Source organism: Elgaria multicarinata, chromosome 1 (genome assembly GCF_023053635.1).
Source record: "Elgaria multicarinata webbii isolate HBS135686 ecotype San Diego chromosome 1, rElgMul1.1.pri, whole genome shotgun sequence".
Lineage (NCBI taxonomy): Eukaryota > Metazoa > Chordata > Lepidosauria > Squamata > Anguidae > Elgaria > Elgaria multicarinata.
The window spans coordinates 129,631,449-129,657,080 of NC_086171.1; the positions used below are offsets into that span (position 1 = coordinate 129,631,449).

The 25,632-nt window shown below is 37.9% G+C and overlaps 1 protein-coding gene across 1 annotated transcript in view; it reads left to right on the plus strand.

Annotated features, from left to right (window-relative positions):
- Positions 1-25,632, plus strand: part of COL24A1 (collagen type XXIV alpha 1 chain) — a 254,996-nt gene that overhangs the window by 81,407 nt on the left and 147,957 nt on the right. Inside the window, exons 4-9 of the mRNA XM_063136778.1 lie at positions 182-235; positions 6,646-6,699; positions 18,847-18,900; positions 19,717-19,770; positions 22,284-22,328; positions 24,209-24,262. Coding sequence (XP_062992848.1) covers positions 182-235; positions 6,646-6,699; positions 18,847-18,900; positions 19,717-19,770; positions 22,284-22,328; positions 24,209-24,262 — 315 coding nt within the window. The remainder of the gene's footprint in view (positions 1-181; positions 236-6,645; positions 6,700-18,846; positions 18,901-19,716; positions 19,771-22,283; positions 22,329-24,208; positions 24,263-25,632) is intronic.

Sequence of the window (25,632 nt, forward strand, 5' to 3'; positions counted from 1 at the left end):
AATCTCATGCACACCAATGGGCGTCTTGGTGGTGGAGAACTAGGCTGTGTTGAATATTGTATCCGTGTTAAATTATCTCAAAATGAGATAATTTCACACTGTCAATCATTCATTTGTTTAATGAATTATTGTTTTGTCCTTCATTGTTTTATCATTCCTTAACCATTTTGTTTCCCTTTAGGGGCCCCCAGGTTCTCCAGGATTACCTGGTCTAGCAGGGAAGAGAGGCCCAAGAGTGAGTAAAAGCTGATGTCTTGTTTCTAAAATATGCTTGTTAATGATCATATATATATTTCACAAAGGTGTGTAAGGAATTTAATGCCAGAAGTCATATTTATTATCATTAAGCAGCACATGCTTCAAGAAATAGATAAAAAGGTGCATTTCGCTTTGTACTACCACTGAATATAATTTTTGTATTAATGTATCTGCAGAAAACTTGCATTTGCAGCATGTTAGTCTGCTACTGCATTAATCCTCAGGTTTTTAGTTCTCTCGTCGTCTGTGACTCTGCAGCCTAAAGGTCATGTTCATTTGCTTGTGGGAATGAAGGGGAATGGGCTTCCTAGAACTCTGCATTCCAGAGCTAAAAAGTGGAAAACAATGAAGAATTATCCACAGCTGGAGAGGGAAAACTGCCCTAGAAATTTGTAGCACCTTCTTAGCAACTCAATGCAGTCATGGTTTGATCAATTACAAATAACATTTATCCCATCAAATATATTTTGATATATTTGGGATCCCATCCCATTAAAAAAAAGGCTAAATTCAGCTTAGAGGCAGCATTTTTTAAAATATAATTATGAAAATTTACTAAATTTCCATTAAATTGCATAATTTGCCTAATTATTATAATGTAACATTTGGTAGTGTGTTGTTGTTTTTTTAGCTTTTCAGAAATTTTAATGTTTGGACAAATACTGGGTGTAGTGCAGGGAGATCCTTAATGAAATGCACAAATACCGTCATGTGATTTTAGACAAATAAGCCCCCTTTGTAGCCTTCTAAAAGAGTAGCTAAAGGAAGCAGCCAGCCTCTTCTCCTTTGTGACTTGAGCAGTGACTGAGTGATAAGAGGAAAGGAAGATGAGGGAGTCTTAAAGCTCTATCCGACGAGCGTTTTATTGCATGCTTGTTACTGGGCACTTATGGATTCCTTGGAGGTAGCTCACATGACGTCGTCTGCCTCTTGTGCGCCTTCCGCCCCTTCTGGCCTTCCTTGCACCGCAAGAAAAACCAGAAAAACTCTGAAATATTTTTTAAACCGAAGTTGCTGCTCTCTTCTGCTGTGTGTGGGAGAAGCAACGTGTTCACAACGAGGGACTGAATGGCCCTCATGCACCTTGTTTACTTCCTGTTTCAAAACAAGAAGTAACTGAGTGTCCACAGAGAAGCGACAGTAGCCAGCGTTTCTTCCAAGGTGTGATGGAGCTCTTAGTTGTAAGGACCACTGGGCAGAGGTGGGCAGAATTTAGGCCTGATATGATGGAAGTTAAGCAAAGGAAGCCTGCTCCATTGGGAGCTGCTGTCTGAAGATGTCTTGGGGCGATGGCCCCCAATGAAGCAGCTCATTCCTTGCTGCCGCTCAGCTGTCTCCTGATCGGCTGAGCAGCTGGGAAAAAGCAGAGATGAGACTTTAAAAATCCCATCCCCACAATCTTACCCTTGTACAGCTGGTTAGGAAGCAGCTGGGCAGAGGCATACAAGGAGCTATTCCAAAGGATTACTCTCTGTGCACTATTGAGAAATGCATCCCTTTTTTAGTACACAGAGAGGAAACACTGTGAGCTGAGTGCAAGAAGAGAGCTGTCTCATCTGCAGTTTCAGTTTGGCTGGATTCCCCTCTGTGCAATGAAGGGTAATGTACTGAGAGAAAGGACGGCTTTTTCTCCGTTTCGGCTGGTGTGCCATCTGTATTTGTTCATGATGTGGTCAGACCTGACCATGCATTAGTTGCACCTCAGTTGGAATGGTATAATGTGCTGTATGTGGAGCTGCCCCTGAAAACCACTCAGAAACTTCAGCTAGTATAGAATGGTGCTGCTAAAATTTTGACTTGGGCAAAGTGCTGAGATCATGGGACTCCTTTATTTTGTCAGCTGTATTGGTTGCCAGTTTATTTCCAAATGCAATTCAAGGTGCTGGTGATCATCCTTAAAGCCCTAAATGGCTTGAGGCCTGGCTACTTGAAAGACCATCTCCTCCTGTGTGAACCTGCTACTTTTTAAAGATCTGCTGCTGTGTGCCTCTAGTGCATCCTGTTGCCTTCAGAGGCATGGCGGTGACATTTCTTGGTGACATTGCCTGTTATATGGGAACTCCCTGTCCAAGAGATTTGGTTCATCTTTCTCTTTATCCGTGTTCTATCAGCAAGCAAAAACATTTATTTACTACTGTTGGTTAATTCTATTTATTGAATGCTGGGTTTTTTAAGGTTTTGCTGCTGCTTTTTTATTTTTTTATTTTTATTTATTACATTTTTATACTGCTGAAGCTCTCTGGGCGGTTCACAAAAATTAAAACCATAATAGGTTCTGTTTTAGGTTTTAGGTTCTGTTAAGTGTGTTTACATGATTGGTTATTGTTTTTATACTTTTAAAACGTTTTATAAGCTGCTTTGAGTGACCCTTTTTTGGAGGAGAAAATTGGATTACGCATTTCATAATAATGAGAGTAGGGTGGAGAGAAAACAGTGTGTGTGCATGTATGAATATCCTTGCACTGACTTTTGGCTCTGGCCTCACTATTGCAGGAATTTGGCCCCTTGAGAGCCTTGCCCACAGGGCAATGAAGCCCTTGGACTCAAAGAAGTTCACTACCCCTGATATATGTATTCTATAAACAATTAAATGAATTGGTCTGTATGAAAACATATAATAGAACCTACTGAAGTGACACACTAAGCCACAGTGGTGTAAGCATTTGGGCAAAACAATGGCCCTTTTCAGAAGACACCTTAAACCACGGCTTTAACCACAGTGAATAACGCCTTTTACCTTATTTACCATGGTTTAAGCCGTGGTTTAAGGTGTCTTCTGAATAGGGCCATTATGGCTTACGTGTCATGAGAATCATAGTGGCTACATTACCATGGTTTAAGCACGCTCACTAACCATTTGCTGCAAAAGGGTTAGTGGCCTAACCATGGGTTAACATGTTGTTTTCTGAACAGGCCCATACTGAGTGAGGAAAAAACGGTCAGCATTAGGGGAGAAGTCTATTCAGGGTAGTTGAAAGATTTTATATGAGCTGGATGAGTCATCTTCTGGAAGGTTTTTCAACCTGGATGAAATTGTGACGGTGACATTGTGATAAAAGAATGATAATCTGTGAGGGTTGGTAGATCTAGGAAGTAGGAGTGTTGATGTGAGGAATGTGTCGTCAGGAAAGTAGCATTTGCGTGCAGCAGTGCTTCTAAACACTTTGGGCAGACATATAATGTATAATTGTATAATGTAGTTTCTTTCCTTTACTGATTGTAGAGTGTTTTCCCTGAATATATAACCAATGGTTAAGCATTGGCTGCTGCTGGAGCTGTTGCCAGCAGCAAAAAGCCGCATTTTCACTTTAAAATGAGAGAACGCATGTTACCCACCCCTGCTTTAATTAAATATGTAATAAATAATGTTCTTTGCTTTTTATCCTTTACCTAAATGGGCCAGTACCCAGATTGGTGTGGATATAGCTTTAGTTAAAGTTATAACTTTCTGTTTGCAGACAAATATCTGTCTTTTTCTAAGAAAGCTCCTTTGCTTATAGAATTGCTCTCAAGACAAATGGAGACTGAGTCAAAGAATTCTGAAGTTTCTGAGAGTACTTCACTAAGTTTGTTTCTAGTCTATTCAAGGGTGCTTCTGTTTAATTCCAAAATTCCGAGTGTGATGGAAAGTCCAAAGTGTAACTTTTTTTATAGAGTATTTCTTCCTATTCATGAAACATCAAATTCTGGAGCTTTCTGAAGCATTTCCATGATTTAATTGTACTGGCTTTCCTCGTCTTCTTTTCTTTCTCTTGTAAATTCCTGGGAAATCCTAAGATTATTAATATTCACATGAATATGAGACAAACAATATGTGTGATCTACATTTCTGCTTTCATGTGGCAATATGTTACAAATTAATTGAGATATTAGGAAGAGGTAGATGTATCAGCACATTATCATTAGTACTGTTCTAACTCTGTATTTTAATCTTATATAAATTTTGCTGCGTGGTTTTATCCTGGTTGTGCTTTTTATACTGTATTTTGTAATTGTGCTTTTAACATGTTGGTTGTTTTATTATGGTTTTAATTTTTGTGAACCGCCCAGAGAGCTTCGGCTATTGGACGGTATAAAAATGTAATAAATAAAATAAAATAAATAAAATAAATTAGTATAAACTAACTCATCAAGTAAACATTTAATCTTATATTAAATCTAATGGCACTGATGCAAGGATTTCCATGTGCATTGACAAGCTGCATGTGAAGGTCCTTCTTGCCAGATGACTAAGAATGTTTGGCAGCCTGTATTACTAGCTGGAAGGAGGGAGAAGGGACAAAGAGATTCCAGTAGTGTTCACTTCCCATCTACTGGTAATGATAGGCACTGACCCTTTTTGTGGTGTGCATGTGATGCAGGACCACAGAGGGTACAACTTTCCACAGAACCCTGTTGCATGTGGGACCCTGATAGGTGATCTGGGGATAGGAGCCTGTTCTTATGATTTAATGGATACATCTTGCTGGATTGGCTTAGTGATCTGGAATTTAGTCTCTAAAACCACCGGGACTTGTTTTCATATCATTTTCATCCATCAGACTTGCAGAAAGAAGTACGGTATTAAAAGTTACTTGAATTAGCATTTTATGTTGTGAGAAGGTGTCCATAAATTGGACACCTTCACCTTCACCACCCCCTCCACCTCTGTCCATATATTTATTACTGTGTGTGTTTAAGAATCACAAAGAGAATTATAGGATCCTACTTCCAATTCATTCATGCATTTACATTTGGGTAGAAGCTGAACACTTCTTGCTCACTCCCTTTTTAAACTGGGTTATGAATCTTCTGTTTGGCCTTCCTTTGTCAAATAAAAGTTATTCAAGCTTCCTCAAGGTTGTCATAGATAAAGTGAAAAAAGGTTGCTCAGCCCAGCATTTTAAAACCCCTAACATGCATTGGATGTATGCAGAAAAAGGATTCACTCATGTAGTCTTATTTGGCAAGTTGGGATTTTGGCTTCTCAGACCTAGCCAGATTTGTCCGGTTGTAAAATTTCAACACAGATGTTCCACTGTAAACAAAGTGTGCACAGGACCATAGAGCTTCTGTGAACGTACAATGTCATAAAGTACTGTGTTAAACTGATATTTGAAGGATGTTATTCTGGTGCTATAGACCCATGTACAAGAAGAGATGGTTAGGATCATGATGTTAGACAGGTCTTGTAGTTTATCATCATTTTATTAGTGTTATAATTTTATTATTGGGCAGTGCTGTCACAGTATTAGCATAAACCAATGCTAGCACAACATCATTAGTACTTGCGAGGCAAAGAGAAAAAGTGATTTACCACTGAATTTCGGCAGCAAATTGCCACTTTCCCCCTTTGCATAGCAAGCGCTAATAATGTTTAAGCTAGTGCAATGTCATCAGCGCTAGTGCTGTGACAGCATTAGATACTACTCAGTATCTACTAAAGAAATGCAACCTTTTAAATATCTTACTATTACTTAACAATCCTTTATTACTCTTATGCTACGGGAAAGCTGGAGCAAAATAAAGCACCAGGATCCTTTCTGAACTGGATGGTACAAGACTGCCTAAATCAGCTACAAGGGTCTTGAAAGGAAAGATATAAAATGGCTGAAAGTATCCATACAGAAGTAAGTAAGGGCTGAATAGGAGACCAGCCCCTCTTCTGAAATGGGCAGTTGAAGGTTCTGTAAACTTGACTGCCTCACATAGGCCCTAGTGTGTTAGTCAATTTGGGGGCAAGTATGTTAATGAGGGAGATGCCACTTCTCCTGAATTCCTGATAATTTGTAAAACAAATGAATTTAATAAAATTGACAAGTCCATTCTTATGCATATTGTTAAAAGTATATGAACACAATAAAGCATGTATCCCATTAATTTCTGAAATATAACTTAGTGTCATATGAATCTGCCCATTTACTATGATTGTCAAAGAAGGGCTTGATTGTCAAATATCCCCCTAGCATCAGAGACTAGATGGATACTGACTGGGCCTAGGTAGTGTCTAGGCTTTGTAACTCCTCTCCAGAGGAATTTGCTTGGTATTTTTAATTGTTTTAACATATTTTGTTAGTTGTCTTGGATATTTCTGGTAGAAAGGTAGGATAGAAATGTTGTTATAAATTAGATTGTTTTAACTGAGGACTTTTTTATTGTATTCTTTTATTGGGCTTACGTTATGGAGAAAGGCAAGATAAAAATAAAAGAATAATAAATGGCTAAAAGCTTTATTCCCTATATTGCTCAGTAGGAAATTGAGTTATTGGCGCATTTTGGCTTTTTTAAAGAGAGAGACAAAAATCCATGGCTGACTTTATTTGGGCTAATGATATTTAAGAACAGCTTTCATATAAAGCACAGTTCTAGGCTTTTATTCTGTATAATACTTTTTCTCTCTTTCTGTAGGGTATTCCAGGCCCACATGGGAATCCGGGACTGCCGGGACTGCCTGGTCTAAAGGTATAAACATCACATAAACAACACTGCTGTGTGAACTATATGACCTGGAATTGTGGGTTTCTGCTTGCACTCAGATTAAGTCATTTATTTGTTTTATAAATGAGGCCCTTTTACTATAAACAGTTCTTAGTAAAGGTACTTAGTAAACAAGTCAAGACTGAATAGAAAAAAGACAGTGCTGTTGAACACAAATACACACATTGAATTAAATCCTGCTCTTCTGTGTTTTTTACACCTATAAGTAATTGTAACTTCACAAGTGAGTCAGAATTCTTTCACAGTGTAGGGTTACCAAAGTGCCCATTTAACCTTGTAACCTCCAGTCTTGATTTTTTTTTTTAAAAAAAAAAGAGGTTTACTCAAAGAGAACACTTGTACATTGCATCAAGAATTGTATTTCAGTGTTCTTTCTTCCAATAATTTCCAGCAGCTTTTAAAAACCTGAAAGATAAAATAAAGCTCAGGTAGATTAAGGCCTAACAGGCAACTCAAAACTCAAACCCGAGTAGCACAAGCTAATTAAATAGCTTTGGACAGATTTGTGCAGTTGTGGAATGCCTTCAACTCATATTTAGTTATAACAATTTGATAGATAAGTTAGGGGGGGGGAAACATCCCCAGCCATGATTTGTTTTAGTGTGATTCCTCATGGCAGGAATCTGACCTGAAGTGACAGGTGTTAAAAACTGCTCCAGGCCATGAAAATATATCAAACAAGGCTTGCACAGTTTGACATTGTAAAACAAAGTAGCCAATGATTGTTGGGTGCCCTCTTATTAGTATCTGGCATTTTTTAGAATAGCTAAGTAGGGTAATCTTTGTAAACTGCCCAGAGAACTTTGGCTATAGGGCAGCATAGAAATGTACATATAAATAAATAAAAATGTTCTTGTTTTTTCCTTTTTTATTGTGAATGTTAACAAAACAGAACAAAAAATAAATCATGAAAAAGAAAAACAAAGAAATACATAGGAATGACATCATTTTTTTTCATCATATATACCATTCAAAGGGGAAAAGGGAGGGAATTATGCATAGGTTTCAAGAAAAGCAGACCAAATATCCATGTACTTATCCACTCACAAGTGGATATAACACCCATTCAAATGTTGATAACGTTGTTAAGTCCTCAGTCCATTGCATTATGGGAGGTGAGCATTTATCTTTCCAACGTAATAGTATAAGTCTTTTAGCTGTCATAGGGGCTCTGAAGATCCATTTGTGTTAGACCCTGTGTTAACTTCCAAGAAGCCGGTAGTGCATTGCCAAAACATATGAATTAAAGAAGCATTAAGTGTATTACATCTCCAACAATTAGGCAGATTAGACAAACCCTTATTAAAAAGGGATTGTGGGGTCCAATAAAGCCGCAACAATTTCTTTTCCTGAGTAAGTCATAGCATCCATAGAATCTTCAGATACTGACGTTAGGGCAACAATCCATTGATTAGGCAAACTAAGGCCTTAGCTAGACCTAAGGTTTATCCTGGGATTGTCCCGGGGTCATCCCTGTTCATGTAAATGACACACAGGATATCCCGGGAGCAGGCAGGAATGACCCGGGATGATCCTGGGATAAACCTTAGGTCTAGCTAAGACCTAAGACATTCCAATTCTCTATTCCAATCCTGTCTTAAACCATAGGTATCGTATTTATTTACTAATGCTAAATACTTATATATATGGATTGTAGGTCGACATTTCTGTTCTGCTGCTATAAATGTTTCTAACAATAATGGATGCTCTGAAGCTGTAAAAGCGCTGGACCAAACCTAGATTCCAGCAAGTGTTGCAAGTATTGCCATTCACCCATAGTAGGCAAATTAAATTTAACACATAAATCAGAAAATGTCAAAAACTCATCGTCTGTGCCTATTAATTGATCCAAAGTAAAAATCATCTTATCTGTCCATGTCCTTCACAAGAATGCTTTCTTTCCAATTCTTAAATCTGGATTTCCCCATAAAGTCAATTTTGCATGAGAGAATGGATCAAAATGGAATTGGTATGATACTATACGCCACACCTCTCTAGCGGCCAAGGTGTTAGGGGTGTGTGTGTTATTTATTCTAATATGTTAAGGACCAAGTGCCATCGATTTGGGAAGAGGTTCTAACCATAAGGATTCCAGAACTGACCAGGGTGGCAAATCTAAGCAAACTGGAAAAGACCAAAACTTAGTACATGCCAATAGTTACTCTGATGGTACAAAGTAACGTCTGGAAAACCAAACCCACCTTCTTTCATTGGAAGCTGCATCCATTTCAAGGATATTTGAGGTAGGGAGGAACACCAGAAGAACTTATGAAACAAAGCATTAAGTAGTATTTGCCAGGTATAAGTAGAGGAATCCCATGCATAACATATCCTGATAACAACCCTGTGAGGTAGGTTAGGCTGAGAGTCTGTGATTGGCCCCAAGTCACACAGTGAGCTTCCATGGCTGACTAGAACCCGGATCTTCCCAGTCCCAGTCCAATACTCTAATGACCACACCATATTGGCCGTCCAATAAGTACAAGCCAATTATTGGATATCTCTTTTAATGGCAACCTATGCAGAAATTTTCAAAGTGAAATCTTGGCTACATCAAAGTCAGTGTCTAAGCCTCTCTTGGTTTCAATTGTACTAAGAGTTCTTTCAGGTTTTAAAGAATCTGTTTTTAAATTTGTTTTGTTTCTTTGGTTTTCATCAGTTCAGACGGCAAGAATTATTTATGATTGTTCTAGATGTGTAAGGTATTAAGGAATCCCAGTGCCTGCTGAACTCTTAGAGCATGTCTACACCACAAGAGACTTAACAGCTTCTGCGATCCTCCCTGGGTGTCTAGATGGCCGCACAACGTCCCAGAAGGATGTTGCGGCCGCCGTATTCTTTTAAAAAACAACAAGGGCACATTTGTGCTCCACCATTAAAAGAGGGGGGGAAATCCTGACCCCACCCCCGATGGGCATGGACTGCTGCTATGCAGCTCTGTGCCCATTTCAAGTGCCCCACTACTCATGGGGAGGACAGGATGACCTGGAAGCAAAGGGCACACGGCCGCGCTTCGCAGGATGGTCTCGGAACCACAGAAAAGTCAGGTTTTCTGTGGTTCCTGATATCCCGGGGTAAGCCCTTGCTCGTCCCAGGTTGCCCCCAGGATCCCCTGTGTGTCATGTGGATACACAGGGACGATCCAAGGACTACCCCTGGATATAGGCATGGTGTAGATATGCCCTTAGTGCATTTTCAAATGGCTAAATAACTTCCGTTGGACTTTATTAATACAAAAGTGCTCAATGGCTAATCATTTACAAGAGAAAAACTTTATCAAATGGGTGGTAGATTGAATAGGCAATTCTTTCACAGTTAGAAAGAGAACCTACACACAAATGGGATCTTAGTATAGACTGCTGAAGTTCCATTGGCCTTAGAGATTTATTTATTTATTTATTGTTTTATTACATAAACCTGTCTTAGAGTAACTTGGAAATTCCCCAGGTTTTTCACCCCCAAGTTGGAAGAACTTGGCTAATTTTTCCAAACCAATCTGAGGGCTTGCAAAACTTACTCCCTGCCTGTCTCCCTTGTCCAACAGCAAGGTAATGAAGCTACTCCATGACATTGCATTGGGATGTATCTTGGGGAGGGATTGTTGCAGATACAAAATCCAAGGGTAGGGGAAGCGAGCGCCTGGGCTTCCTTTCCCCCACCTTCAGATTTGCTCCTGCACCCTCTTAATTTCCCCCTATTCAATGCCTGTTTTCTGCTCCCAAACTTAAATGTTCTGTGGTCTTTGGAAGCCAGTAAAACTTTTATCTATTGCTATTGATATAAAAACCTGCTCACTTCTATCAAATACCAGCCTGCCTGGTTCTAAAATTATAAGAATGGATAGCATAGCTTTGAAAAATGGGTAATATTGTGGCAGCGATGGCAGACATGTAAGTAAATTTAAATTACAAAATGAAGCTGAGAAAATGCCTTTTCCTGGCAGAATAAAGTGTGCAGGTAAAAGTGAAATATGCCAACTAAGGGTGCAATCCTATGCATGTAAAACTTTTTTCTGTCTAAACAACTCCGAGCCTGGCTTGCAGGGGAATGCTGGGAGATATAGGACTTTTTAATTTTAATTTTTGTGAACTGCCCAGAGAGCTTCGGCTATTGGGCGGTATAAAAATGTAATAAATAAATAAATAAATAAATAATTTTTTTCTGTCTAAACATGCATAGGGTTGTGCCCTAAGTAATTTTATAGTACCTATGAATGGCTTCATTTTCCCTATGCTTTTCAAATGGTTCAAGAGTAGCAGATATTGCTCCATGATCCCAGGTGTTATAGGTAGCAGCCTCAGGCATGTATATAGTGCACATGTAGATCCAGATTTATGTCTGATCAAGTGGACTTCTGCACCTTCTCCTCTCTATGACAGCCTCTCCAGACCATTGAAAATGCTATATAGATGGGCAGGAGGCCCTGCTGAATGGGATGAGATGTGGTAGGCTGGGGATCTTGCGGAAGTGTGCATCGGACCAACAAATCTTTGCTTCAACCTAAATTGCTTGAACGGAAGTTGAAGTGTCAAGATCAGCCTTGGAATAATAATAATAATAATAATAATGATGATGATGATGATGATGATGATGATGATACTTTTATTTCTTACCCGCCTCTCCATTTGGATCGAGGTGGGGAACAACAAGTATAAAATACATAAAACTGAATTAAAAACATAATATATAGTATTAAAACATCCTAAAATTCCACTGGATAAGCCTGCCAGAATAGATCAGTCTTCATAGCTTTCTTAAATGTTAAAAGTCTATTAAGTTGATGAGTCTCCTTCGGAATATATAAATAATAACGATCTCCTGGAGACTTAGTAGTTTACTGTTCTTATTTTGTGGTTATATGACCATTTTTGCATATGCTTTTTGTTCACCGCCCTGATACCTGTTCAGTGAATGGCAATTTATAACTATTTCAGTAAATAGTATATAAATAAATAAGGTGAATTTGAACAAAACTAATCAGGATTCGAAGAGTTCAGACCAGATATCATTGGATTTATTTTTTTTTTATTTTTTAATTTTTATTCATTTTCAACACTATATAAACATAGATAAACATTTCCAAAATATAACTGAAACTAACACAATAAGAAAAAAAATACATCAAATATCTGCTGCATACATATTGAATACTTGTTGAGTACAAATATCAAAAACTATTACATATGCCTTATCACTCTACAACATCTTCATTCTTAACATAAATGTGCACCCCCCACCTCGGGATCATTCTTGAGTCCAAAATCTAATCATTTCTTCTGCTGGTGGTTTCCCACTTCCCTTAGTAAACACGAACACTAGGAACTGTTTCCAGATTCCTTCGAACTCATTTATTTTAGTTACGCCTTTTCTCCACTTAATATTACATGTCAGTTTATCATTAATGGCTATGTCCCATACTACTTTATACCATTCCTCAATAGAATATTCCCCTTGGATCTTCCAGTTCCTAGCTATCATCAATCGTGCTGCAACCAACAAACTCGATATCAGCTCTATAGTTCCTTTTCCACACTTTATATCTTCAAATAGTGACAGCAATGCTATTTTTGGTGTTTGTTCTATTTTCATTCCCACTATTTCTTCAATTTCTGAAAACACCATCTTCCATAATCTTTGTACATATTTGCATTGCCACCACATATGTAAATACGTTCCTTTTTCCCCACATCCTCTCCAACAATTTGCTGAATGTTGATCACTTATCTTATTCAATCTAACCGGGGTTAGGTACCACCTCCATAAAATTTTAAAATAATTCTCCTTTATTCTTACTGATAAACTTCTCAACACTCTTTGTTTCCATAGTCCCTCCCAGCTCTGTCGCCCTATTTGTATCTTCAAATCTGATTCCCAAATCATTTTCTCTGTATTCTCTCTAAACTCCTTCTCTAACAATATTTTATATATTTCACTCATTAATCCTTTTGAAACTATACTACTTCCTTTTCCTTTCTCCTTACTTACTACTAATTCTTCAAACCTCGTCATCTTTCTGCACATTCTATTATCTTTAATCCACTTTTTATTCCATTGCTCTAATTGACCATATTCTAGCCAAGATAGCTTCTTCTCCTTTAACAAATTTTCCATATCTTCTCTTGTTTTAATATCTCTTACCCAATCCTTTAATTTTATTTTGTTTTTCTCTTTTAATATTTTACATAATCTACCCTTTAGATCCTCTGGGAAATTCTTTAACATTATTATCGGTGCTAAGGGAGAGTTGCTCGGAAGCAGCTTCCCTTTAAATTTACTCCAAATTTCCCATTGAGTCCTCAGGAGTGGATTATCTATACTTCCAACCCACTTTCTTCCTCCATCTTTAAAAAAAACATTCTCCAGATTCATCTCTACCTTACTTATAATTTTTTCTTCCATCCAATATAAATCTCCTACTCCCATAATTGCTTCTACAACATGTCTTAATCTATTCGCTACGTAGTATAATTTTATGTTTGGGAGACCCATTCCCCCCTTTTTTTGGCTTAGGTACCAATTATTTTTATTCACTCTTGCTCTCTTTTCTCCATTACAATATTTATTAATAATATTTTGCCAACTTTTTATCTCGGTTTCTGATATTTTTATAGGTAACATCCTAAATACAAAATTAATTTTAGCTAATATCTTCATTTTTATCAAAGCTATTCTCCCAAACCAAGATAAATTTAATCTTTTATATTTTTCCAATTTCTCTAGTACCTCCTTCTTTAACCTCGTTAAGTTTTCCCTTTCTAAATTCTCTAGATTTTTTGTAATTTTAATTCCCAAATATTTAATCTCGTTCTTAACTTTCAATTCCATTCCCTTAACTTCCCAATCCTTTTCTTCCCTCTTAGTATAGTTAAACAACATCATCTCTGATTTAGACCAATTTATTTTTAACCCTGTAATTTCCTCAAATTCCCTCAACTGATATTTAATTCTTTCTAATTTTCTTAATGGATTCTTAATGGTCAATAAAGTATCATCCGCAAACATGTTTAGCTTTATTTCCCTTACCTCTCCAATTCCTTCTAATTCTTTATCCTCCCTTAGTGCCTTCGCCAAAACTTCCATAACCATTACAAAAAGGACCGGCGAGAGCGGACATCCTTGTCTTGTTCCTCTGGCTAGTCGTATCTTTTCAGTAAGTCCGTCATTTACCACCACTACCGCCGTATTTTGGGAATATAGCTGTTCTATTACATTTTTAAATTTATTTCCAAATCCCAATTTATCTATAATACTCTTTAGTGCCTGCCAGCTCACACAATCAAAAGCTTTAAAAATATCTAATGCCATAATACCTGCCTTAATATTTGCTTTTTTTATTACATTTATTACATTTAAAACTCTACCCACTAAATTATGCATATGTCTTCCTACCACAAACCCACATTGATCTGCTCCTATATATTCTGCCAAGAATTTATTTAATCGTTTGGCCATAATAGATGTAAAAATTTTAGCATCCTGATTTATTAAAGAAATAGGTCTATAAGAATCGGGATTAGTCAAATCTTTATCTGGTTTTGGGATCAGAATTATCACTGAATGTTCCCATGATTCAGGTATCTTCTCTCCTGATAATATCCTATTATAAAGTTCCATTAATTTTGGAACTAGACAATCTTTGAAGACCTTATAATATTCTGGACCCAAACCATCTGCTCCTGGTGATTTACCCACTTTTAACTTATCAATAACCTCTTCAACTTCTCTTTGAGTTATTACTGACTCCATTAACTCCTTATATTCTGATTTTATTTCCTTCTTTATAAACCTTCCAATATACTCCTCCACCTTTTCTTGTTGAATTTCTTTACCCTTGTACAATTCCTGATAAAATTCCTGAAAAATTTTTATTTTAGCTTTCATTGCATGACAATAATTCCCTCGGCTATCTTTCAACGTTTCTATCCCATTCCTCCCTTTTTCTTTTTGTGTGAGCTTGGCAAGCAACCTCGAGTTCTTATCACTGTTTTCAAAATATTCCCTTTTCATATACATTAAATTCTTTTGAATCTCTTCTATATTTAAATTTTCTAATTGTTTCTTCTTAGCTTGTATTTCCACTAATTTATATTTATCTTTACTTCGCCAATATCTTTCCTCCAAGTTTTTAATTTCTATCTCTAACTTTTCCTGTTCTGCACGTTGTTGTCTTTTTAAACTACATGTTTCTCTAATACAGATTCCTCTTGCTACAGCCTTCATGGTGTCCCAAATGACTGACCCAGCTGTTCCTCCTTTTTCATTAATTTCCCATGACTCCGACAGTTCCTTCCGAATTTTATCTACTATTTTATTGTATTTCAATATCTTTGTGTTCAACTTCCATCTATATGCCTCTTTATAATCTTTTTTAACTGTAAATTCTAAACTTAACAAGGCATGATCAGTTACTTTTATTACCCCCATTTCCATTTTACAAATCCTCGTTGCAAAGTCTTTTGAAACAAATATATGATCTATCCTGGAGTATGTATGATGAACTGGGGAAAAATATGAGAATCCAGGCCTATTCCCGTTAAGTAAGCGCCACGAATCTAAATAATCATTTTCTTTTATTAATTTATTCAATATAGTCATATTGTTTCTCTTTTCAACATTAGTGGGATTTGACCTGTCTCTTTTATTATCCATAACCATATTAAAACCCCCCGCTAATATAACATACCCCTCCTTAAATTCTTCTATTTCTTTAAACAACTTTATAAAAAACTCTCTATGCCTCTCATTTGGGGCATAAACATTAATCAAAGTATAGACCTTTCCCTCAATTTTACCTTTTAACATAAGATATCTACCCTTATCATCCTTTTTTACCTCTTCTAATGTAAACCCACTTTTTTTTGAAATCAAAGTGGCCACTCCATTTTTTTTTGATGTCCCTAATGACTTTTCATAATAGGCTAGCCACTTTAATTTTATCATATTCGAATTCTCGGAGCCTTGGTGTGTCTCTTGGATCATTATAATATCTGATCCCTCTTTATTAAGCATTTGTTCTATTCTCTTCCTTTTCACGACTGCCCCTAAACCTTTAACATTGAGTGTTGATACCTTTATCTTTTTATCCATAATCACCCTTTTGAAATCTCTTCCGATCCCTTGTGCTCAGCAGTTCAAACTTGCTTACATAAAAACACAAACTCCATACATAAAACCCCCACCCTCCTACCCCAATCCCTCCTCCCCTACCTTCCCCCCCTCCCCACCCCCCCACTCTAATCCCCCCCCCATATCCCCGTGAGTCTAGTACTCCAGCCATCTACTTTAAAGGGGGAGGGGGGAGGCAGTGCTGTGCCTGGCCGGCAGGTTTCTATATTAGCATTTTTATTTGCAATTATCTCCAAACATAATTAACAATTCTCTTACTCTCCAGATGTCCCAGCCTCATTCCCTCCCCCACCCACTCCAGCCCCATCTGCTTCCCCATCCAGACCCAGCCTCTTCAGCAAATCTTTACCTTGATCCAATGAGGTTACTCTGTGTTCCCTCCTCCCATATGTAAATCTTAAAAAAAACCGGGTAACCCCATGCATAAGGAATTTCATTCTTCATTAATGTTTCCATTATTAGTTTAAGACTACTTCTCCAATTTAATGTACGTTGAGAAAGATCATTGTAAATTTACACTGGTTTGCCTTTATATTATATCTGATTCTTAAATCTCAATTCTTTCATAATTTGCTCTTTTTTATAATAATTACCAAATTTCACCGAAATGTCTCTTGCCCCTTTGTGGTTTTGCCCCCCCACACGATGGACTCGACCCGGATCCAATCCGTCTATTGATATATCGGCATCAGCTCCTTGAACCAGTTCACGATGATTTCTCTAAGATCTTCTCCCTGCGACTCCTTTAGCTGCTTTATTCAAAAAGTAGATCTACTAGATTAATCTTCCGAGGCAATCGATCACAGTACCCATTCTTTAAATTATATATTCGTTGATTTCTCAAAAGCCTCTTATTCCTTCTGGTCCAAGTCCGCTTTAGCCTCTATCTTTTTGATCTTATCCGAATTTTCCACCTTTTTTATCCGCTAAATACACAATTAATGTCTAAATTCACTCATATGCTGATCCATTTTTTTAAAATATAACAATGTTATTTTCAGCTATAATGGGCCTGATCTCCATCAACGAGGGAGGGTTACTACCACTTTCTCCTCCTTCAGTCATATTTTTTCTTTATTTGGTATTGTATCCAAAGGGACTGGGTCTTTATCTTCCTCCTCTTGCTCAACTCCAGGGGCTGTCCTTTCCAGGAGGGAGAGGCATGCCAAATTATGATTTGAAAGTTCCTTTTTTTTATATATAATTTGAAGGTTTCTTTTTTTTTTTTTCTTCTTTTTTTCTTTTTTCTTTTTTTTTTTTCTTTTTCTTTTTTTGTATATTAAGCTTTGCCCAACTTTTGATCTTTCTTTTAATGTTAGGCATGGGACTCTTCTGGGTAGGGCATAAATCTTAGAGTGTAACTCGCTTCCTTAGCAACTTATGCTGGCTTCTCTGTTATATATCAAACACTTCTTCTTTCTTCATGAGGGGGGGGAATATCCAGTTCACAACAGCATTCACTAGAGGGGATCAGTTTAATCATTCGCAGCCTCTCAGCTTCCCACATCTCCCTCACCGAATGCCGAATGCAGCTTCTTCCACCTTCTCTCCCCCCCTTCTCACCACGCCAATAAATCCAATCAACAACTTCCACCTTACAAAGCCAGCATTCCAATCTTTCCCATGTGAGATAAGAATGAAAGGTTATAACACAAATCAATGTCCAGCAAGCATAAATTCCTTCTTTTTAAACTGCGTCAGTGTTACTTTCGGTTTCGATCGTATTGCCGTTTGTACAGACATTGTATTAAATATCAATCATCTCACCTCCCTTCTTCAAATCTCTCAGCTTTTCCAGCTCCTGTGACTTTTATAATCATTTTCTGTCGTTTGCTCAAAGATTTATGCCCATTAGAAGAGAGATAATTGCTTTTTCCGGCAAACGCCGCTTAGAGCCTCAGAAGAAACCCGCCATTGCTCAGGCAGCCAGCTCCGCCCCCCGATATCATTGGATTTAGTGCTAGCATCATGCCTATCAAACACTATTCATCAGATGGTGCTTCCCCCAGCAGCTGGAGTGGTGCCTACAATGACAACGTGGCGGTGTGGAAGTGTACCAGCTTCATGTAGAGCTATAGTGGCTGTTCTCCCACCTTAATGCCAACCACTGCTCAATCCTACTGATCATGTTGATTAATCATTTGTGAATATTGGCATGCTTATTCAGTGTGCTGAACACCTTTTACCACCCCTGTTCCCTCCAACTATCAGTTTCCTTAGAGGCTAACAGTGCAATCCTATGCATATTTATTTGGAAGGAAGTCCTACTGTATTAAATTGGGCTTACTCCCTAGTTTAGGATTGCAACCTCAGGGTAATTTTGCAGGTCCGTTTACCTCATCATTAGTAGTGGAGTGGATTGTAATGTGATTTGCCCAAGCATCAACTATGATGAAATGTGTGTTTGAGAGTTCATATCTAATAACATAATTAAACGTTGACCAGAAAGGAGGAGGCATTATTAAATTGAAGTGAATTACTGGAGAAGTCTAGAACTCTATATTTCTTTGTGCTGCTGTATCTGTGGAGCCAATTCATCCATTCAAACCTACCTCCCCCACCCACCTGCCCCCACTCCCATGTTCTAATACATCTAAAGCAAATGATATTGCTGTATTGTGGCATTAATTTTTTTAGGTGTTTGGTAGAGGGAAAAAGCACCACTGGACAGGTGATAGATGAGAAACAGGCTCTGGTTCTATTGGAAAGTATAAAATCTTTAATAGTTCTTTTTGTGTCAAAGGCTCAGAGCCTTTGTATCAAAGAGCCTTTGACACAGAAATAACTATTAAAGATTTTATACTTTCAAATAGCATCAGAGCCTGGCTCTCATCTATCACCCATTAATTTTTGTAGGCAATGGCCTACATGGTTAGTTAGTCCCATGTTTCTCTTATTGACGCTATATATCCCCTTCTCCTACATAATGATAAAAAATATTGTGTCTTTTTAAACAAATATATTTGCTTAATTTCTCTATTAAAGGGCCCCAAAGGTGATCCAGGATTCTCTCCAGGAAAAGTGAAGCGGGGAGAAAAGGTAGCTGATTTATTTGAGAATAATCTTTGCACAAATGTTTGGAAGTCTTGCCAGTATTCTTATTTGTAATGATGAGGGATAGAGTTTTAGTCTTGCTTGGATATTTTCACTATAAAACTGGGAAACTGCAATTTGAAGTTTTATTAATATATTCTTGTTAAATAACATGCCTACATATCATAATTAGGGACAAATTAACATCATCAAATTTATACTATCGAAAGCAGGCATGTCTTTTGCCCGAAGCTTCATTTGAACTGCAGTGTTCAGAGAGGAGGGTATTGGATTCACTCATCTATCTATTTAGCCATCTTGTTTAGATAAAAGGGTCTATGAGCCAGAGGCTGGTGTAAAAGATGTACTCTTAGGATTAATGCATTCTGAGTCCAGAATGCCTTGTTTTGAGTAGAAATGAATGGAGTTCACAGTCTTTGCTCAGGAGTTCACTCCTGTTTACCCCAAGCTTTCTTCATTTCAGTAGTATAATTTATGGGAAGGGGGAGTCCTTTTGTTGCTGCTATTGTTAAATAAAGAGCTGGTAGTCCGAGATCTTTGTCAATCTACTGCAAATCATCCAGAATAGTACCTTCTGCCCACCCGTGATTTACACCATTTCTATTCATGCAGGGTGTGTGTTCTCGGTATGTGGGTTAATCTAACTAGGATCGGGGACAGAAGATAGATGAATGGTCATGTCTTTGGATAGGGATGGGGCCATGGTGGCCTTTTAAGCCTTCTTACTGTATACATTCAATGATTTTATTATTCCCCAATATTATAATGGTCTGCGTTAATTAATGCCTACTAAATTTACAGGGAGATGCAGGACTAATGGGCTTACCTGGCTTTGTGGGAATCAAAGGTGAAAAGGTAAGAATCTATTTTTTTTAATTATCTAACTTTCAAGGCCATTGTTGAAGTCTACAAAGACGAGCTTGATTCTTATGCGCACACAGAGTTTTTGGTGTGTGAAAGGGCTTCCTTACAGACTTCAGCGTCAGGGGCTGAGGGGGGTCTGCTCAGTGGGGATGCCCGTGCAGAGCTGTTGCCCCTGAAAGTGATGGATAAGATTGCTAGTGGGCAAAGAGTGCTTTGGGTCAGAGCTTAAGTGTTCAGTTTCCAGTGTGGTTCTCGTATGATTTTTTGTAGCTTGGCAATAAAACCCAAGTTACACGAATATCAGGTATTTGAGTATGCCAGCACAGGTGGACTTGGAAAAACATGAGATTGTGGGAATTCAGCAAATGAACTGTTATTTTATCTATGTGGTTTTAAATTGTGTGGGAATGTTGTATGCCTGGATTCTAAATTGTATTCTTAAGCTTTTGCAATTCCTTTTCTTAGCACATTCATGTTGCATGAGTGTTAAATGTATAGAAATCAAATGTGGTCAAACATGTGTTTCCAGTAGGCAGCTTTCCCACAACCAATAGCACCAAATAAAAAGTGGAATTGCAATTGTTTCAAATTAAAAGGCATTCACCAACATGTGTGATTGGTGCTATTGCTAGTTTTATGGCACAATTGCCATCCATGCGTTCTGTGATGATATTGATAGTGTTAGGACAGTGATCAACATAGAAATCTACACCATATCCATGTTGGTTGTTGAGACTCAGGTGTGCTGATTTAGTACCTTTCACCTATAAACCCTGCTATTAGGAACTACTCTTACACAACCCCATCAAGTATTTTGTTCATAAATCCCTTCTTTGGATTTCATGCAAAACCAAAAAAAACCACACACACGAAACCAGGCCAACAATGCCTAGTCTGATGCTTTTCTATAAATCTCTGGATGGTATACACCCAGTTGAATTGGATACTTCCTTTTTCCTTATCATTATTATCTTTATAGTAGGAAATTGCAGGGAAGCCTGTAAAGATACACCTGGAAGTATGTGCTAAGGTACTCCATTAAAAATGACAAATTATATTCTGATAGCCCATATCTTTTCACTTCAGGAATGATAGGTTCACAGATTTGATAGACATGTTAGGGCTCAGATGATATGAAACATCTTTCTTCCTATCTTGTTCTTTCTTTTTCAAGAATTGCAATCTTCTTTTACCTTCTGGGTGTGTTCAGACAACACAGTAGTCAATGGTGGGTTAACAGTTAACTCCACGGTTGATTATCTAGGGGATACTCCCCACATGACATGATTATAATCAACCATGGTGTGGATTAAAGCCAGTGTTGAGTTGACTGTTAGTCAATGATGTGCTTGATTTACACATCCCCTGCCCTCTCTTCTCCATCAGTCTTCCTGCTGGTAGCCAAATAACCAACCGTTGTGTGAAAAACTCATGACAGTTGACACAATAACGCACCATTGTCTATTTAACACATGGTGGGTTATTTAATCCACTGTTGGTTGTCGTGTTACCTGAACCCAGTCACTGCCTCCTAAATTGCAATTAGCTTGCATGGCCTTAAATCCCTCCAAGTGGTGTGGAAAGTCTTGATTTTAAGAAGCAGCACATTATTTGTCTTTGTCTTGTTGTTTTCTTAAACTTCTGAATAGACATGATGCTGAATTTGTCACAGTGTAATTTGGAGGTTTTCTGACGTGCATAAACCTTCTAACTAATGTTATTTCTCAAATTCAAACAGTAAAATTGCTCTGCTTGCAGGTTTAATTGCCTTTTTAAGCATAGATGTGAATAAACACTAATCTATGTTTAATTCAGTTTAATATAAATGATGAGAATTTTTGTCAGAATTTCCTTACCAAAAATACAGGAAAAATTAGTGATTGTGGGATTCACTAGTCAGACAAGAGTTTGCATAACCTGGTTTATTATATATTCCACTGTAATAAGAAACAATGTTTCTCAATGTTTTCTTCTACATGTGTAAAATTATTTTAATAAATCTCTTTTCCTAGATAGCTTCTTGGAGTTGTCTGTGAAAACTTTATTTCTACCTACTGCACTCAAACTGGCTTACTCAGAGTGTTATGAAAAGGATTTGAAATGGGAAAACTGCCTGGACTGAATTTCAGGCCTTTGAATAATTACAAGCAGATCGTTGCTGAAGGCCTTTTTTGTCTACGTGTTACTTAGTGCAAATATGTGCTTAACCAGTAAGCTGGCATATCAAGAAATTAAGTGTGTAGAGATAAGAGCCTCTCCATCTTACTCACTAGTAGTCTTTTCCATTCATACTTCAGGTATTGAAACAAATCCATATTGATATCACATGAAAATAGACTTGACAGAAAGAATTCTCTTTGCAAAAGGGGAAAAAGGCAGGCTGACGTGTGTGTGTGTGTGTGTGTGTGTGTGTGTGTGAGAGAGAGAGAGAGAGAGAGAGAGAGAGAGAGAGAGAGATTATTTCAGTATCTGTTGCAACATTTCTTACTATTTCAAACCTGCAGGGTCCCATGGGATATCCAGGACCACCAGGGCCACGTGGGGAGCAAGTAAGTAATAAAAGCAAAATCTAATATTCTTTTATAAAAGTTTGGGGAAAGCAATTTTTAGCATTTTTAGAGCAGGGACAGGGAACCTTCAGCTTGTAGGTGCAATCCAACTAGTGGAGGTTCCCAATCTGGCCCAAGGAGGGTTGGGCACCCTCCATGGGACATTTCCCCTCCCCTCCCCTCCCCAAGCCCTGCCCTCTGGATGGGGAAAGTAATTTCCATGTTATCTCCAAAGCATCCTTTGCATGACTAAAGGTTCAGGTTCAACCTCTGGCAACTCCAATTAAAAATATCTTAGTTAACAGCCACTCCTATTCAGAGTAGAAAATACAGAGCTAGATGGAGGCCACTAGTCAACTACTTTGTGAACACGTTAGAAATATACAGTGCTAGAATAAAAAGGCTTTGGTGTGATGGCATGGGATGCTGCAACCTTGATGAAGCTAAGCGGGTCTAGGCCTGGTCAGTTTCTGGAAGAGCAACTTCCAGGGAACCCCATGTACATTGATTCTTGCATTGAGCAGGAGGTTGGACTCGATGGCCTTGTAGGCCCCTTCCAACTCTATGATTCTATGATGCAGTGATTCAGAAGAAGGCAACACAGATTGCAGAATCTCAGAAAAGACTTTGAAGTAGAGTTTTCAGCTGATTAAAATGATGTAGATGATTCATCTGTTATTTTAACCAATGCCTTTGGTAATTAATCAAATATATTTAAATATATTTGAAAATTACCAAAATGTCTAAGTATTCTTTTGAGATAGTGAAATGCATGTAAAGTAACTTAAACTTAAGTAAACAAACTGCTACCCCTCAATGCTAGAAGAAAAGAACATCTTTAATTTTTGCTTCTACATTCCCTAACACATTAACACAGGATTCTAAAAACATCCACAGTAATTGCAACGTTAGTCCCATGTTCCACTTGGAATATAATGTTCCTCTATCTTGTTCCTGTATCTTCCAATATATTACAAACTTGTGCAGCAATCTTTATCTTGACAGCTTTCTCATTTATTCCAAAAATCATACCATCTGCAGCCATTGTGTTCTAGCATGACTTAAAAATCTAGTCTGTGCTTGCATTCCGAAACTGGGACAAAGGGGATGCTACTTTCCCCAACATTTATTACAGGTTCGTTCCCCTGTCCACTCAACTGCTCTCATTCACAAATCATCTAGGCCAGTAGGTGGGCAGTGTGGTGCCCATGGGCTCCAATGCACCCCTGAAAATCTTTGTACCCTCCAAGTTGTCCCACATCTCCCACTTGTAATTTTTTTTTAGCATATTCACTGTGAAATAGGTTTCCATTGGTGCTTTGCCTTGTACTCAGACTTTTGGACAGGTTACTTATACTTTACCATGCCTCCCATGACATGGTGGTAGTGGTGCCCAGGACAATTTTTTTAAATCTCCCAACACCCAGCAGGATTTTGAGCAGCTAAATAGGCATTTATTTCAGCTTCTAAACCATTGCACTAGAACACCTGATGAGAGATGGCATTAAGGAAATTATAGGATAGATAGTCAAAACCTTAATACATTTGTTTCAGTATAAATAGCAATCGTATGAGAAAGCTCAGCATCAGTCTGAATAATCTGCGTTATAAATCCCTGTCCCCTGGGGGAGTGTTCCATTTTCCACTTGTTCCAAACATTGTCCAAAGGTTTCCCTCATGAATCACCGCATTCTTGAATGGTCCTCCTCTTCCACTCACTACTTTTGAGATATGTGTTCTACTGTTTAGTTGAGTTATCATGTTGATGCATGTGATTCATGTTTTACATTACTTACATGAAAAGCAGTCTTGTATTAAAAGTTTAATGCTTATGTAGAGGCTAAAAATGCATTATTTCTCCCCCCCTTCCTTCAATTTAGGGAATTCTAGGAATGGCTGGCAACCCTGGGGCTCTTGGTTACCCTGGCAGGCAGGTGCAGTAACTATACTTCAAACCTAAATTACCAGATTTAATATTTATTTTGCTACAAACCTAATAATGAGCTTTTCTTCTTTTTGAAAATACACAAATAACTACAACCCTACATTGTTTTATCTGTTGCTCTATTTTGTTTAACCTTGGAAGTTTCTCTGCAGAGTAGATTCACTTCATAGGTTAAGGAGAATTAATGGTGTCATGTCTAGTCAAGCAAAAAAAATAAATTAAAAAAATGTAGAAAACAAAACCTCATAAATTTGTGACTGATATAGGTCATGTTATGCACAAAAGAGTAAATCACAATTCCTGAGAATTCTGGTTTATTGTTCACAAACTGCTGCTGTATACTTCCTGATAACTCCTGCTTGGCTCCTCCTGCGAGCAAAAGTGGTTAAACAAACCAGGAACTGACCAGGAAGAAAAAGTTTAGTGTTACTTCTGAACAGACACTTCTGATTTCTCATACCCGTTATAAGCTGGAATCACAAATTAAAAACTTTTAGGTAAGTACACACGAAAATATGCATAAATTTTCATGCAAAAAGAAAACCGATGCAAACCTGAGATGGAATGAGCTTCAAGGTGGAATTTGTAGAAATTTAACAAGCTTGAATTTTGTTTGTGTGCACATTCATAGTCTTGATGTTTGCTGGCAAACCCCTCTCTAACAAAGCAGATTCATAATAAACTATGGGCTAGTTCAATGATAATGGAGAGGTAAATAAGCCATAATGGCTTATTTCTCCTGCCATGCATGCCGATTGCATGCCAGGGAGATTTACATAATTACCCTCGCAGGTGCAGCTTGCCGTGTCTTGCAAACCCAACAGGCTGCCCAGAACCCTAAAACAGGCCATGTGACAAGCCAAACTCACTGGATTCACACGATTTGGCGACCCACACCATGAGGGTCATTATGTAAATCCCCCCAGCAAGTGACTAGTACATATAGCGGGGGAAATAAGCTATCAGTCTCTAAATCATTCCATAAGTAATAAGCCGAGATGGAACAGAAACTTTTGTTTGCACATGAAGCCCTTTTATAATAAAACCAGGAAACCTCTAACTGGCCACATTTTCCCAGTTCAGACAAACCAGGAAACTGTGGGTAATTGGAATCTAAACAGTTTGATGTGATGAGGCTGCATGTGCAAACAGAAGGCTCGGTCACATTTCAGTTTATTAAGCTGACGTGATAATCTGAACTGCTGCAGAATAGCTCTATTGCAAATACATTGGCTGTGTGTACACTGGGGTTACAGCAGTATTTCCTGCAGCAAATATGTAATTTGTGGATGACATACACACATCTTAAAATCTTGGCTCTATCAGGATATTAAGTTCAAGTATGCATATTTTGAAAAT